The sequence below is a fragment of the Pelecanus crispus genome, chromosome 6 (assembly GCF_030463565.1).
Source record: "Pelecanus crispus isolate bPelCri1 chromosome 6, bPelCri1.pri, whole genome shotgun sequence".
Lineage (NCBI taxonomy): Eukaryota > Metazoa > Chordata > Aves > Pelecaniformes > Pelecanidae > Pelecanus > Pelecanus crispus.
Genome location: NC_134648.1, coordinates 48,018,699 through 48,036,161, shown reverse-complemented (window position 1 = coordinate 48,036,161; position 17,463 = coordinate 48,018,699). Strand labels below are relative to the sequence as shown.

The 17,463-nt window shown below is 40.4% G+C and overlaps 1 protein-coding gene across 4 annotated transcripts in view; it reads right to left on the bottom strand.

Moving 5' to 3' along the window:
* TTLL5 (tubulin tyrosine ligase like 5) overlaps window positions 1–17,463 on the bottom strand; it is a 137,175-nt gene that overhangs the window by 54,498 nt on the left and 65,214 nt on the right. For all 4 annotated transcript variants that reach the window (XM_075712639.1, XM_075712640.1, XM_075712641.1 and 1 more), the window contains one exon: window positions 855–1,009. In XM_075712639.1, coding sequence (XP_075568754.1) covers window positions 855–1,009 — 155 coding nt within the window. The remainder of the gene's footprint in view (window positions 1–854; window positions 1,010–17,463) is intronic.

Sequence of the window (17,463 nt, the reverse complement as noted above, 5' to 3'; positions counted from 1 at the left end):
CCTCCATTTTCCAGTAGCATTCAGGCACCAATGACAAGAATCAGTATTTTCATATATACAGTGCTTTCCAGTCTTAAACTCATGTGTTGGAGGAGGTCTGCCTCATTATTCTATTTTAAAAGACAAAAATGAAGGCTTAGGCAAAGAAATAAATAATGTTTACTGAAGTGGCAAAGAAAGAACTCAAATCTCCAGCAGTTCTGGGCCTGTTTTCAGCCTAGTCTATTGCAGCAAGCTCGCCTTGTTCCTAGCTTCTCAGATCCAGAATCCTTGGGGTAAATCTTGCTGCTCTTTCAATCCCAGGAAGAATGGTTTTCCTGCAGAATCACAGTCCTCTGCCCTGAGTCCCATGAGTATATCAGCCACAAATATAAATTCCAGTGTCCAAAATTAATAAAGAGCATAAAGCCATCTGAAAAAGAAACTTTTATAAACACTGCCAGATGCTGCTCTATCTTTGAATAATCTAAACTTGATATTCAAGGAAAAAGCATGAAGATGAGGCCTTAGTGGAGATTTCTGCAGTATCAGGTATAAGTTTGCATTCTGCATGTATGTCTCAACACCAGCAAACCTGAACTTACAGATGCAGGGATGAGAAATGATCAAAGAGAAACAGGCATCTCTCTCTCATTCTACATGTCCACCCATGCCCTTATTTCACCATGAACCTGCCAGCTCTGGGAACATACCTCTATTTTCACAGGTCTAGTTTCTAGGAATAGTCCTGAGAAGAACCTGTACTAGGCCCTTAGATGGTATCTTCTGAGCAAGAAGCCAAACACAAATTACGAATGAGCTCCTGAGTGCATTGCATTCTTCTTCAAAAAGCTAGAGCAGCAATTTTAACTTACCTGACTGCTGAAGAGACAGATCTTTTGTCAGCTATATGAGTGTCTGACTGAACAGCCCAAAATGACCCTCTTTTGTTGAGTGGTGACCGGTAGCTCTGTGGAGCGGCTGCATTCCCCTTGCTTATAGCTCCACTTGCCAAGTTCAGGTTTGTTAACTAAAGAGGGGGGGAGGGAAAAAAAAAAAAAAAAAAAGACATCAGATCAGAAACAATTAAAAGCCAAGAAAAGAGCAAAAGGTGTCACTAAAAAACTGGATAAAGTATGTACTAAGAGCAGTAAGACTGCTAGAGAAGGCAAATCTTCAGATGCAGAAAAACTGTGCTAGTTGCATTAAACAGTGGGAGAGATGGCACCAACAGCACAACCTAACAGCATATGTACCTTAGATATAAAATTCAAAACCAAACTTTACCACACGTGAAAAAAACTTCTCACCCAACCACTTCCAAACTGTTAACACAAGTAAATACACTAGTTAATGATAGCCTATAATCCTGTTAGGTGCATGTTTGTTATACCAAGCTCTAAAGAAATTATCTGGTTTTAAGTATATAAACCATATTTCATTGTTTCTTTCTCTGAGCATTCTTCTTGTGTTGCTTATCTTCTTGAAAGGTCAAACTCTGCAAGCAGACACTATCTGTTGGTTTATTTAAGAGAGCCTAGATACAACATAACAGTATCTACTACAGCAGTGTAAGTATCAGTTTACATTTGGGGGGAAAAAAAAAATTATGAAGGTTACAAAACACTACAAAGGTTGCAAAGCTAAGATTCCCAGTCAGGCATTGCCAGAATTAAGTTTATGACTGCCTTTAATTACATGATCACATGATGCTCTTTTGGTGCAGAACCAGGTCTGTTCTGTGCTCCTAGATTAAGGTCATATGGCAAGCAAGACCTATTTGCGTTACCCCTGCTCGCTTCTGTGGCAACTGGAAGGCGTATAGTCAATGAGACGTAGGACACAGACTGAAGAAGAGTCTAACAACTAGCCCTGCATCTGCTCCAGATCTCAAAGGTGATCCTTATTAAGTCACTTCAGTGTGACTTAACTTAAGCATAACTTGTGAATTTCCAGCTTTTAGATCTTAACAATGCTCTTTTACCAGAATGTGTGCAATTACTCAAACAAGTACATACCAGCTTCATTTCACTACACTACACTCATACCTACAACAGACTTGTACAAGACTGCAGACTTCATATCCTCTGACTGAACTCTGGAACATGAACTAACATTGCAACCGGCAACACAGCAGGTCGCCACTCCTTCTGTGGTTTAGTAGTACAAGGCATCTAAGCATTTTGTAAGTTCAGAAATCTTAACTCCTACTTCAAGTTCTGGACAGGATTAAATTATAGCGGTTACACACTAGGCTTTTGCCCACTTCTCCAAAAGCAACTACTTTCATCTCATCCCTTCTCAGCTCTATCCTTTCCCATTCTTGCTCCTTGTCTGTGTGTCATTATTCTCACCTAGTCAGTCCCAGCTTCCATGTTTGAGGTGTCATTCTCCTTATTCTGCTCAGTCCAGTTTCATTCTTACAGTCTTCCAGCACCAGCCTCCCCACCACTTCTGGCCCCTGAGCCATACCATTTCAGGCCTAGAACTTTCCATGGGAGTAGTTATTTGACCTGTCTTTCCACACTCTTGTTCTTAGTTCCTCTTCCAGTTGCTCACATGCCCTATTCCCAAGTAGTTCTAGTTTTATTCCCCTCCCCAGCCCACTCGTTTGCCAGCTTCTTTGTTCACCCAGTCCCAGAATGTGAGCTCCTCATTGGACCACATTTACTACACTGCCATTCCTTCCATTTCTGTTCTTTTGCCCAAATGGTTCTCAGTGTCCTCTCCCAAATTATGTCCAGGTCCAAATTTCACAACCTCCTTGTCTTAGCTGTTCTCCACACCTTGGCAAAATTCCCACTCATTCTGCATTCAAGTCAGACAGGCTCCCAATCCAACATGGACCAGGTCACTGAGAACACAGGAGAATGGGGTCTCAAGCCTCAGTACTCTAAAGGTGCAAGTACAGAGAAATTCAGTTTAGTATCCTCAGTGTGGAGGGAACCTCCAGGAAGCTGAGAAGCTCTAACAGGTGCTGCTGAGTATATTTCACCTGAAGCTTTTCAGATAGTTACTGTGCAATCAAGCTTGGACAAAATTTTAAATTCCAAATTGCTATTCCAAAGCATGGGAGATCCAGAGATTTAAAAGAAAAGTTCTGTAGATATTAAAATACACAGGATATTTTTTTTTTGTCCAGCCTTGGTTTTGGCTGGAACACTTCGCCTTGCCTGAAGTGTTCTGAAAACTGAACATTAAGAACAGAAAACATTTAAAACAAGGTCTTACAGTGGGACATATCGGGCAACCTTAGTAATGGGCAATGCTACCCGTCTTATATGGAAAACGGCATTAGGTGTCATTTTGATGCCTCTAACACACCCTTAAATGATGTCATCTTCTGGGGAATTTAATTAAAAATTAAAGCATTTTCATTGCAATAGCAGAAAACTTCAAATTAGGTTTAGTTCTGATCGTGCCAGGCACTATACAAATACCTAACAATGACCGTTTCTGGCTATAAAGACTTTATTGTCTAAAAAGAAGCAAGAATGGCAAATGAGGCAAACACAGAGGCCAGCATGGCAAATGAAATAGGATATATACAATTCTTTCCTTGTCAGCAACAGTGATCACAACTTTGCTAACGCATCCAATGTGTGAAATGAAGATGACTTTATCCAATTCTCTCTCCTCATCATCTTGATACCAAGAAATAGTCTGACAAATTACCACCTCACCCCTGCTCTATTAATGCAATACGCTTTCCTCTCTAATACTGTATCATTGTTTATCTGAAAGCTGTCTTTCTAAGCAAAGCAGGTGAGCAAATAGCTTAGCATGGGTAGTAGGAATATTTCACACATTCCAGATAGACAGGTGTTTAAACTACAGCAGGATTAAATACAGGCAAGGGATTCAGAATGCAGGAGAGAACACCAGCAAGAGTATAAGGTTTAGCTGCAGCCAGCCCACCCAGATGGGTGTTACTGCTTGTTGCTGTGCCATGCGCTGAGACATTTCAGCTGCTTGCCAGGTTGCTGCTTTGGTCGATTGCTGGGCCACCCCCAGCACATCTGTGCTCAGCAGACTAGCTTCATTTTCTAGTCACTAGTCCTCCTGTGCACCTGATGAAACCATAGTCTCCCCTTTATAGAGGCAAATACTTAGCAGCAAATCAATTGTTACTTCAGCTTAAAAGAGGATAATGTATAGCAGCACCTGGACCAAAGCAGATACCAAAGTCTCCATAAAGAATAGCTTGCAGGTTCAGAAATGGTGCTAGGGGAAAACAAAAAAACCCAAACAAAAAACCACAACAAAACACCAACACCCCCCACCCCAAAACCCAAACCCACCAAAAAAACAAGAAAGGCAAGCTAGTGGGGCTCAACAAGGAAGGTGGTTATTGGTATGGATCTAAAAGAATAAAGTCAGTTTTCACATTGAGTTGTATCAAGATGGATTCAATCTCTCCTGCTTGGTAAGATTCCTGTTTTTCACTAGCAGTGAGGGACTTCAGAATATTTTTTTCTGACACTGACAGTATGACAGGAGACCTGTGTGTGCTGCACTGCACACCTCAAGCATCTCTATTTTCAAACATCTCTCCTCACACCAATACATTCTCTGTAGAGTCTGTAAAAGGCAAGATAACACACAGTTAATATCTCTCATGATAGAAGGAGTCATAAAGTTTTGCCATGATTTTTAAACTGTTGGGGACAGCAAAAAGGTCACAAGCTGAAAAGAACATGATGAGTGAAGAACACAATGGGACAGTAAATCCCAAAAAGCTCTCATGGAAGGAGGAGAGCCCACTTGATGTGCTTCTATTTATTATCTGACATCAAGAAACAGGGGAGGGAAGAACATGTAGGTTGTCACAGCCATACTGATAAATAGAGCCTTGTGTTAGAAAACCTAACAGCACATATATGTACTATTATACTTAGTTCAATACAATGCTAATAAGCCAAAAGACAAATTATTGCATAATGCTAAAATAGTCTTTTCTAACCTTTTTTTTTTTTTTTTTTTTAAATTTTTAAGCATTGCAAGGTAAGTTTATGACTGCAATACGCTTGCCTTCTCAACAACAGACACACATAAGCTTAAAAGAATTGGTCACAATTGTGAAAAGGCCACAAGACAGAATGATACCCAAAAGTGCTGGAGGTAAGAGTTGAGGGTTTTGGGTTTGTTCATCTGCTTTATAATTTAAATAGGAAATATGAAATCTCAAAATACAGATAGGAAGAAAGAAAATTCCAGGATAGAATTTGTTTCTAATGAATAGCATCCTACAGACAAAGACCCATTGTATAGTACCTTTAAGAAATCACAAGCAAGAGTCAGAAGAGGAGCTTAATACCTTTCACATTTCTCATCTACATTATAGTATTCTTTCAATAGTTTCCCATTATCATATTCCAGAACCGCCTTTCTAAAATAAAGTGAGTATTTTCATTTCATTTTGATCTTGTCTAATGTTTCAAATAAGCTAAAGCAGAAAATGTTAACAATGGCCAAAAATTTTAAAAAAAGAAAAAAAAAAAAAAAAAAGTACTGCAAATCAGCCTCCACGGATTCGGGAAAAGCCTCCTAAAAGTCTGAGTGTTTCTCTTGCTATTTTGCAGGAGTCAACCAGGGTGAACAGGGACACATCATCACTAGAAGTTGTTACTCTGCCCCTCTTGGCAGAGAGTGGAAAAGTGACTTAAATTTTCATTACCAACATCCTGAACAGCAGATCCAGAGTTTCACTGGTCAATGCGTTACAACACTGAGCAAGCAATGTGCTACAAAAAATGCCTACTTCACACTCCCCAGTTGGCAGGTTTAGTACTTTCCTGCCAGAGGCCAGTCATATCCTGTTGCCTATAAAGTGCTGGGGACTGGCGATCTACAAAGTCTAAAGAGCATTTCTCTTAGAGCCACACTTGCATCCTCTCCAGTTCATACATCTCACATTTCATCTGGATCTTTCTGATTGGTGAGGAGGAAAAGGGATCCAGAGTTTGAGACGTATTTCAAAGACCAAGACTAAGAGATACGCCACAAGAACGCAGTCGTCATAGGCCTATACTTTATTGTCTCTTCCAAAAAAACCTTCAATATGACAAAAAGTTCACAGTCTGAAACAGGGGGAGACCTAATGCCACAAAGTTTTTGGCACAATGTACCCTATTAACAAGTTTCAAAGGTACATATGAACATCAACAGTTCACTGAGAAACCTCTTCCTTTAAAGAAAGATTGGGCAGGAATCATGGTAAGACACATGTAAGATCACTGCTCCTCTACCTTACAACCAGACCAGAATCTTTAGGTTTTGATGCCTCAGACAGGACAAGATAACACTATATCATAAGCTCAAAGTAGTAAGCATTCCACTAGAAAACTGAAAATGTGCAAAATGTCTCACCATTTGTAGTATCTTCTCCTTTGCCTTTTGATCTATTTTTTCCTGTGTGCTCAGTTTGACTCCTTCAAGACCCTTCAGTCAGTCCCTAATTTTCCATTTTATTACTTGCCCTTCATCCAGCAATGCCATCTTTATCCAATAGCTTGTAAGAGAAATGTTTCTTTTCTTCCATTACCTGGCTTCTGTAGTCACTGTATTTTCTCCTGCCAAGACTTCCTCAGACACAAATACCCGAGGCTTTCAAGATCAGTGAAATATTTGTATTCCCAGGAACAGAGGGGAAGAGCTAACAACTTGCCATCAAAAAAAAAAAAAAAAAAAAAAAAAAAAAGAATTTTGCTGCATTCTTTCAGTTATATTTTTCTTCTTTCAGCCTTCAGAGATGTCTATGACTAGATGCTACAACAATATAAATATTCACTATCAATCTGTCCTCTCCCCAGTCTGTGTGTTGCATTTTCTTGGCTTTACCACAGAGCTCCCATGTACATCTGTGATCTAGCAGAGGCTAGCATGACTTGGTCTAACTGAGCACCCAGGTCTTCCAGTACTATTGGAAACAGTCCACCTGCCTTGCCTTCCTTAATGCATTGAGATACTGGCATCCAACAGGCCATCCCAGTATGGGAAACATCACGGGATCTTAACCTGCCTCTTTCCTTAAGAGGCAAAGGAAACCCCAAACCACAAATCTCTAACACACACACACTTTCACTGTCTGAATAGTGACACAAAATATACCTACGACAAATTCCCTGAAGAAACCATGTAAGACAAACAGATTTTTCTAGGGCCACCTTTTTGTTACCCAGGCCAGCTTGCTGACCACACTCCATACTAAAACACCTTCATTTTATGTACAGATTTGAATTTGCAAGAGCAATGAGCCAGAAGAAGGGAACAACTGGGGCTAACAGGCTGGGAAGTGTGAAATCTGTGTGTATACCAAGGCTGATCTGGCCAAAGGCCTGTGACATTCCTGCTCTGCTCATGGAGCTTACCAGCTTACAGGATACACATATGCGTACAGAGCACAAGTGTTCCAGTCTCCAGAAAATGTTCCAGACAAAGACCTGCCAGAGACATTCCTGGGAAACCTGACAAACTTGCAAATGCCTTTGTAGTGTCTCCAGTGTATGTATCCATTTAACAATGAAACAAAACCCCAACCCAAGTTAGTTCGGCTGCTGTGGATAGCTGAACTCCCCTCTTCCTTCTCCTGAAAAAGTCAGGCTTTCATTTAGACACTCTCTGCCTCAAAACTTCCCAGTGGGAGTGATTTTGATAAGGCACAGTCCTGCCAAACATTTGATGATTAGGGTGTAATCTTTCCCATAACATGAGTTCTAGCTGCTCAGCCTGGCCCATTTGGTGACTCTCTGCAGATGTTGCTGCACCGTAACAAAAGCCTCTGCTCCTATTCCCTTTGGAGCCTCACAGCAGAAGGGGCTCACTTCATGCACTGCAGAAACTACATGGACCTTTTAGCTTCCTACAACCTCTGCTGAGACCATTTATATTACTGCTGATGCTACAAATCAGTAGTACTAAAAGTAATTCCAGCTCCTGTGTGAACAGCCTGGGGATGAGGAGGAGATGGGGCCTTGCAGCAGTGCAGAGCTGTGCGAAAGAGGAAAGAAAAATATCCCTCAGACTTCATCTCCTGGATTCTTGCTTCTCTTCCTACTAACAGTGAGATGCTTTTTGCCTTTACATTTCCCTTCCTCTCCATCAGTGGAAGGGTAAAAGCCAACCAACTGGCTACATAAGGAAAATAAATCTGATTAAGACTCAGATAAAGTGTGTTGAGTCAAAGCAAGGGACTAACACTGAAAAAAACCCTTTTGTGGGGAAAATATCCCCACAAAATTTCTGCAAATATTTGCTGCACCTTGAGTTTAACAGTCTTTTTACAGTCACCGTGTTGTGCTGCTCAGGTCTAGAACTGAAAAAGCTGATGCCCACTGGGACCTGTACAGTGTGTTTTGGCACACTGGCAGTTTGCTTTGTGGCACTTTTCCTCTGCTGAGGACAAGGCAGGCCAGGGTACCACACTGTGTAATTGAGACAGGTAACTGAGGAGTGGTGTTGGTTCAGACACTGTTGTAGCTGACGTTAAGCTGAAGCTTGCTATTTTGGGGTTCTGTGGCATATTATTCCCACAAGGTCACTCTGGGGCACTGTAAAGTGACCATTCCAATTGTTCCTCACTCCCTTCTCCCCTGTCCTAAGGTTTAGTAAACTCATCTGCTTCTTGCTGATTTCCACCTTCTGTCCAAATGAAAAATGTAGAATGAGAAAAGTGCCCCATCCTCCTACGGATCTGTCACCATGTTTGCAGGAATCCTGGCTGCTGGACCTTGGGCACTGACTGGCTACACAGCAGAGGTGGAGGCAGCTCGGTACAGCCCTTGCCTGGGTGGTCTGATGTTATCCCTGTGATTAAACTCCCTAGCTAGAAGAATTGGAGCTATTCCTAATGATAGCTGGGTCCTGAAATCTCACACTCTCCCTCACAGAGAGGGGCAGAGCTCCCACCAGGCTTCCCCTCCTCCTCCTCTTCCTCCTCCTCCTGGTGAAGCTGGCCAATTCAACACATTCTTCAGTTCACTAGCATTAATAACTACAAAGTACTACAGCCTGGCAGATATCAACTGCAGCCCCCCACACCAGTCAGTGATAGGGACCTCACACAGATCCAGCACTGCAGAAGAAAACCTTCTTTTTACCTTACAGCATATTTCAGAGAGAATTAGCATGCTATTCACAAAGAAAAAACACATACGTATGAAGGATCCAGCCACCTGGCTCTGGATTTACATACATGCTGTGCATTTTAATGTCCTCCCTGTAGAAAGTCCCCACAATACAAGCACACAGAAATATTTTAGGCGAAACACAAGCAAAAAAGACTTTAGGACTAATGCCTGGTAAGGAACACAGCAGAGGGAAAAGAAGTCTGGGTTATTTTGGTCACAGCCTTCATCCATCTATCCATCAGGAAAGGCCAATGGCTAAGAGCAAGTACAGACTCAAAAACCCTTAGTTCAGCTGTCCAGAAGTAACATAGTAGCCAGTAAGGTCCCTATGTCACAAATGAAGGCAAGAATGGCAATTAAGTCCCTATACAGTGAAAGGGGCTTACTGAACTGTATCTTCAGGCTTCATTCCCCAGCTCACCACCAATGTATCTGCCTTGGTTCTCCAACAGTACTGTTACTATCTTAGGCTCGTGCTAAGCAATGGGCAAACTAAACAAGAAAGTTTCAGGACAATTGAAAAATTTAGTTGAGTATCATTAACACACTGACAACACTGCAGGTGAACCACTACACTACACAAACTGATGAAGCCATCATCACTCTGTAAAAATAATTAGCAATCATTTGCATGCCATAACTAGGGAAATAGCTAATTTCAAGTACTGGTTTCCTCACAAGTGTCTCAGTAACCCACTTATCATAAAGGAAATATTGAGCTTGACTACAGTAAGGCAACGTAGCAAAGAAAAAGTCATAAATATGAAAACAGCAGCATCGCACATGTTCCTCAGTATTAAAGACAAAAGGTCAGTTCAGAGCAATGGCCCAGCAAACTCACTGTCCTGCCTGACATATTTCAGAAGATGGAAGAAATTTTAGTTCCCATGCATCTAACTGAAACATCTTATTGATAAGGAAAATTAATTATTTCTGTATGTTAAAACCTAGGCATCTATCATTTGCAAAATGCTCATTATTCTGAGATAACTACAGCCTGTTAAGCTTTCTGCCTTAATGGTATCTCGTTAACAGAAGTTTCAGTATGTTCTGTGACAATAACTATTCACTTTTATTATCAGTTTTTACTCTGATGTCTTCCTACTAAACTGAATAATAACCCCTTCTTATTATGAGAAACATGAATAAAATCAAGTTTGTTTACCTTGTCACCTACTGCTCTATATAATTCCTTCATACCCGTCTCCTCCCTAAACAAACTTAGTATTTTCACTTCCTCATTAAAAATGCATTTTGCAGTTAATTGTTGTAGTCACTCATCTGTGAATCCCAGTTATTTTTCCTGAATTCACTTCAAGGAATGGCAACCAGAACTGAAAACAGTTTTTCAAGGGAGGGCATGTAATTGATGCTTATGTAATTACATACTATTTCCTATCCTGTTCCTTAAACATGCTAGTAATTTTTGTTTGTTGTCTTTACTGATTGACTTAGAACAGGTATCTCCACTGATCTTTCCAGAACAAAACTCATTTTTTCTTCCCTAAATGATTAATTCAAAGCTTATTACTTTCAAGTGGTTAAAATTTTTGCTTGTCATGTAATCATATTTGTAAACACTGAATTTCATCTGCCATTATCTTGCCCAGTTAATGCAGTTGTTAAATTTCTCTTCGCTTTTCTTGTAATAATCAACAAAAGAATACAGACATACTGACAAATTACCAGGAGGTAGGTTCAAGTTTAAGTTTACAGAATATACATAACTTCACAGTAATTGAACATCTGGACACTTGTAGCCCACATTATACTGAAGGTACCAAGAAGTTACCTCATGTAGTAAACATGAGCTGTGCAAGCATGTGTTCACATGGATGAACACTACAGAGTAGTTAATCTACTGTAAATTCACACCCCGTATTATCTTGCAATAACTTGCTTTTATATTCATTCTTTAGGTAATAATATGCCAGTCATTATGAACCTCCTCTTTTCAAATTTTTAATTTTACACTCAATTGTGTGCATTCTGTATTCTGCATCTTCAGTTATCCACTTGCTGTACAGCAAACTGGCTAGTTATTCCTTTGTTTGCTTTCTGTTTTCTATCTATAACAAAACTTTACCTCTCACCCTACAGATACCTGGCTTGCTTAACAGCTTGTCAAAAACTTTTTTGAAAGTTTGAACAACAAGAACCAGTTCCACTAGATGCTATTTTTCTCAGTTCAAAGAATTCTAACAGATCAAGACATGGGTTGGGTGGTTTTGGGTTGGTTGGGGTTTTTTTTGGTCTAAATTACTTTTATTTCAGTGAATTAAAATTCCATTTTTATTTCAGTTTAATATATATCTCCTAGTGGAGCAAGACTCACTGCTTTAATTTACAGGAAACTTTAGGGTCCTTATTACAGATAAGCATATTTGTTGCTTTTCTGTCCTCTATACCAGCTTTACCACTGATCACACTTTTCAGTAGAAACTTTGTCATTTCACTGTTGCATTTCTGAACTCCTGAATGTATACCATCCAGCCACAGAAATCTCACAAAACACTTTTTGCCTATCTTTTCTCCTAGGAGCTTAACTTCATTACCTGGAAAGAAAATGTATCTCCTCTGTAACTGCTATAGTGAAAAATAATGCAAAAGAAATGATTTAATATGTCTAATGCCCATATCCTCCAAAACTTGTTTCTACAGACCTAGACTATATCCCCACTGAATTAATAAATTAATTTATCAAGCATATTTAAGGAAATCTGATTTCCTGTGGCATCCCCAAGTATCTCCCTGACCAATAACCACATCATTCACAAGTCTGCTACCTATGATACCTTCAAGATCTTTCCTCCCTATGTACCCCTGAAGCAGCACATGTTGCAGCTAGTTCCAAATCAGAAGCCAGTTCACTGCTAATTAATATATGCATTCTGAATGGCTAGGCAGCAGTCCAGACAAAACAGATAGTTGAACTCCACTTGATTTTAACCCTCAACTGGAACACTCTTATGGGCCTTGCACTTCTATGCACTTAACATTTTTCACAAACAGGTTAGAACATACTATCTTCAAGACTAATTTAGTTGAAACTTGGGGAATTTGGACAGGGGCATTCTCTTTCTCACTTGTTTTCATATGACCTTTTGAGCTCAGATACCTCCTTATTATCCTACTAAGCCATGAGCTTACCAGGTTAATGCTGGATCCTCAAAGGCACACATTTTCCATAGAGATCTGTGTTGCTTGCTCCCAAATGTATTGGGTAGTTAACTAGAGGAATACCTTTTCTCACTGTTTGCCATAACTTCAACATCAGCTTTATTATTAGATTTTATATAATAATTTTATGTAATCACAAAACCATTGTAAACCTGTGTTTTTAAGTAAATAAAATTCCTCAGAAGTAAAAACTAACATTCATTCCTAACAGCTATATTTAACAATAAAGATTCTCCCTAGCAGCTGATATCATCTACCATGGACTTTGACACTGTCCCGCATGACATCCTTGTCTCTAAATTGGAGACATGGATTTGACAGATGGACTACTCAGTGGATAAGGAATTGGCTGGATGGTTGCACTCAGAGTTGTGGTCAACACCTCAATGTCCAAGTGGGGACCAGTGACAAGTGGCATTCCTCACAGGTTGGTATTGGGACCGGCACTGTTTAACATCTTTGTTGGTGACATGGATGGTGGGATCGAGTGCACCTTTAGCAAGTTTGCCAATGACACCAAGCTGTGTGGTGCGGTCAACACACTGGAGGAAAGGGACGCCATCCAGAGGGACCTTGACAGGCTTGAGGGGTGGGTCCGTGTGAACCTCATAAAGTTCAACAAGGCCAAATGCAAGGTCCTGTACATGGGTCGGGGCAATCCCAAGCACAAATACAGGCTAGGAAGAGAATGGATTGAGAGCATCCCTGAGGAGAAGGACTTGGTGTTGGTTGATGAGAAGCTTAACATGACCCAGCAATGTGTGCTTGCAGCCCAGAAAGCCAACTGTATCCTGGGCTGCATCAAAAGAAGCATGACCAGCAGGTTGAGGGAGGTGATTCTGCCCCTCCGCTCTTGTGAGACCCCACACCTGGAATACTGCGTTCAGATCTGGGGACCCCAACATAAGGAGGTCATGGACCTGTTGGAGCAAGTCCAGAGGAAGGCCACAGAGATGATGAGAGGGCTGGAACACCTCTCCTATGAAGACAGCCTGAGAGAGTTGGGGTTGTTCAGTATGGAAAGACAAGGCTCCAGGGAGACCTTGTAGCAGCCTTCCAGTACCTGAAGGGGGCCTATAAGAAAGCTGGAGAGGGACAGGTAATGGCTTTATACTGAAAGAGGGTAGATTTAGATTAGATGGAAGGAAGAAATTCTTCACTGTGAGGATGGTGAGGCACTGGAACAGGTTGTCCAGCAAAGTTGTGGATGCCCCATCCCTGGAAGTGTTCAAGACCACGTTGGATGGGGCTTTGGGCAACCTGGCCTAGTGGAAGGTGTCCCTGCCCATGTCAGGGGGTTGGAACTAGATGATTTTTAAGGTCCCTTCCAACCCAAATCATTCTATGATTCTATGATTCATTGTATTTATTAATTTGTAATGCTGAATATTTATCTTTCATAACCTAACTTGAGACTGTCATACTCCAGTCTGTCCTTAAGGCAACATCCTTCCTACACTTACCATTAAAGATAGTTACAGAAGTTACCCAAACAGCTGCTCCTTTTCTAGTCTAAGATAGAATAATACTGCTCCTCTTTTCTCTCTATTCATCTCTCATTCCTGCAATGGAGCAGTAAGGCACCATACAGTGAGGCAGGGGACTGAGTAATGATTCTTATGGGTTCTAGATCAATATTTCTATTGTATACAACCATGAAGGCACCCTTGTTTTCTCCATGTTGCAAGCACAAAGATGCACTGATGAAATTTTATGATATAAAGAAAAATATTTTTAAAAAAATACAAATTAATGAAAGGCAAAATATTCTCACACACTTTGTGGGACAGTCTGTGAGGACTGAAAGCAAATTGTGTACAAGGCAATGAAACCACACATCAGTAACGTTTTACCTTCCTACCATTTCCACCTCCCATATTATAAGAAATGTTATAAGAAATGAGTATCACTGTGAAGTTCCCATCTGGTATTTCAGAAGTGAATGGAGAGGACTGACAAGACAGAAAGCTGATGTAATCACAAAAATCTTGTTTTCTTAAGACAACAGATTTTAAACATCTTGTTCAAAGCTTGTCAGATACTTACACTTAAAATTCTCCCTTTGAACATTGTCATTTCAGCAGCCAATTGGCTTAATAAATTAAACTGATTTAATACAGAGGGTAGAATACAAGAGTGTAAGGGAGAAAATGTGAAACAAGTGCTTTGGGCATGGGTAGGAAACAGTGAAGAACAGCAGGGATTGGAAAGAGACAGAGGTGGGCTCCCAACCAGAACGGCAACATCATTCCAAGCACAGCTGTTAAGGCTACATTCCTGGGAACCCCGGAGACCCATGCTAGTACACGGGTATCAGAAGCAATTCACACAAGAATGGGACTGGAAAACAAGCTTCCCAGCTGCTCTTGGAAGGAGGCAATGTATTCAGAGTACCCCCTCCCCCAAGACACAGCTGGGCACAACACAGGGAACCAAGGCACAGACAAATGCATTCAACTCTCACATAGAAGTTCTTGCCCTCGGAAAAGAAACACAGTCCACAGCAACAGTAGCATTTTCAAGAGTCTCTCTTTCACACACCCCCTCCAAAACAATAGTTCTAATCTTGCCATTAAACATAATTAAATCCAAATATCAAGTCCCTTTCATACCAGCCAGGTACTTTCCAACAAGGTAGACTAACTCCAAGTTTCTGGAGTGGCTTTAAACAATTGTACTATTTTTATTATTTAGTTAAGTGATGTTGTCTTCCAGGAGTCATCTTCATGCCAATTTATTTTAGAATGCTTTTACTTTAAAAAGACTATTATATTTCAAGTGGCTTAAACAGAGGAGTGAATAGGGGGAAAATAACAATTCAGAGCCTCCTGTCTAGAAATGTATAGGAAAGTAGTGTCCTGTTTAATTAAATCATCCTCATACAAGCCCTATCTCTAACCTTCTCTCAGCTTTCAATCTCTTACTTCTCCTGTCCCAAAGCCACCCACGTTTCATAACCCAGAGTCACCAAACACTCCCATCCCAAGTCTTTCCCCCTTTCAACCCATACCAAAGGTCTTGGACTTCTCACTTCTCTCCAGCTGTTTACTAAATCCTCTCCCACATGTTTCTCTATCTCTTCTGCCCCTATCTTCCCCCCTCCTGGTTCAGACCAAATCCTTCTGTGCTCAAAGCTATAAACACACAGTGGTCCCAGATAGCTTCACCGATATATACCTTTCTGCAAATCATTTTCCAAACTGCCAGCCTACTCTGTGATGCCTGCGCTTCTCCTATTCATTCAAACCCCCTGCTTCAAATCCACATCCATACCTAGTGGCTCAACACCAGATGTCCTGGTTCCAGGTCCCTCAACAATTAGCCCAACCCTTGCTTGGCTCCTCCAGTTTTGCCTGTACAAGCACTTGCTGCCATACTATCACGCTTTTATTGTATGTATGTATGTATGTATTTATTGCTGGTACCTCTTGTCACCCTTCATTGTCATGGCAGCCTTGTCTTCCCACAGAACTAAAACCATTGGCCCTTGTTGCAAGACAGGCTTTAAAAGCCAGGCTGGATCAAAAAAATAATCAGAATGACTCTTAGATGACAGAAGAGTAAAATGTGTCAAGGGAAAAGAAAGGGAAAAGAAAGGGAAAAGAAAGGGAAAAGAAAGGGAAAAGAAAGGGAAAAGAAAGGGAAAAGAAAGGGAAAAGAAAGGGAAAAGAAAGGGAAAAGAAAGGGAAAAGAAAGGGAAAAGAAAGGGAAAAGAAAGGGAAAAGAAAGGGAAAAGAAAGGGAAAAGAAAGGGAAAAGAAAGGGAAAAGAAAGGGAAAAGAAAGGGAAAAGAAAGGGAAAAGAAAGGGAAAAGAAAGGGAAAAGAAAGGGAAAAGAAAGGGAAAAGAAAGGGAAAAGAAAGGGAAAAGAAAGGGAAAAGAAAGGGAAAAGAAAGGGAAAAGAAAGGGAAAAGAAAGGGAAAAGAAAGGGAAAAGAAAGGGAAAAGAAAGGGAAAAGAAAGGGAAAAGAAAGGGAAAAGAAAGGGAAAAGAAAGGGAAAAGAAAGGGAAAAGAAAGGGAAAAGAAAGGGAAAAGAAAGGGAAAAGAAAGGGAAAAGAAAGGGAAAAGAAAGGGAAAAGAAAGGGAAAAGAAAGGGAAAAGAAAGGGAAAAGAAAGGGAAAAGAAAGGGAAAAGAAAGGGAAAAGAAAGGGAAAAGAAAGGGAAAAGAAAGGGAAAAGAAAGGGAAAAGAAAGGGAAAAGAAAGGGAAAAGAAAGGGAAAAGAAAGGGAAAAGAAAGGGAAAAGAAAGGGAAAAGAAAGGGAAAAGAAAGGGAAAAGAAAGGGAAAAGAAAGGGAAAAGAAAGGGAAAAGAAAGGGAAAAGAAAGGGAAAAGAAAGGGAAAAGAAAGGGAAAAGAAAGGGAAAAGAAAGGGAAAAGAAAGGGAAAAGAAAGGGAAAAGAAAGGGAAAAGAAAGGGAAAAGAAAGGGAAAAGAAAGGGAAAAGAAAGGGAAAAGAAAGGGAAAAGAAAGGGAAAAGAAAGGGAAAAGAAAGGGAAAAGAAAGGGAAAAGAAAGGGAAAAGAAAGGGAAAAGAAAGGGAAAAGAAAGGGAAAAGAAAGGGAAAAGAAAGGGAAAAGAAAGGGAAAAGAAAGGGAAAAGAAAGGGAAAAGAAAGGGAAAAGAAAGGGAAAAGAAAGGGAAAAGAAAGGGAAAAGAAAGGGAAAAGAAAGGGAAAAGAAAGGGAAAAGAAAGGGAAAAGAAAGGGAAAAGAAAGGGAAAAGAAAGGGAAAAGAAAGGGAAAAGAAAGGGAAAAGAAAGGGAAAAGAAAGGGAAAAGAAAGGGAAAAGAAAGGGAAAAGAAAGGGAAAAGAAAGGGAAAAGAAAGGGAAAAGAAAGGGAAAAGAAAGGGAAAAGAAAGGGAAAAGAAAGGGAAAAGAAAGGGAAAAGAAAGGGAAAAGAAAGGGAAAAGAAAGGGAAAAGAAAGGGAAAAGAAAGGGAAAAGAAAGGGAAAAGAAAGGGAAAAGAAAGGGAAAAGAAAGGGAAAAGAAAGGGAAAAGAAAGGGAAAAGAAAGGGAAAAGAAAGGGAAAAGAAAGGGAAAAGAAAGGGAAAAGAAAGGGAAAAGAAAGGGAAAAGAAAGGGAAAAGAAAGGGAAAAGAAAGGGAAAAGAAAGGGAAAAGAAAGGGAAAAGAAAGGGAAAAGAAAGGGAAAAGAAAGGGAAAAGAAAGGGAAAAGAAAGGGAAAA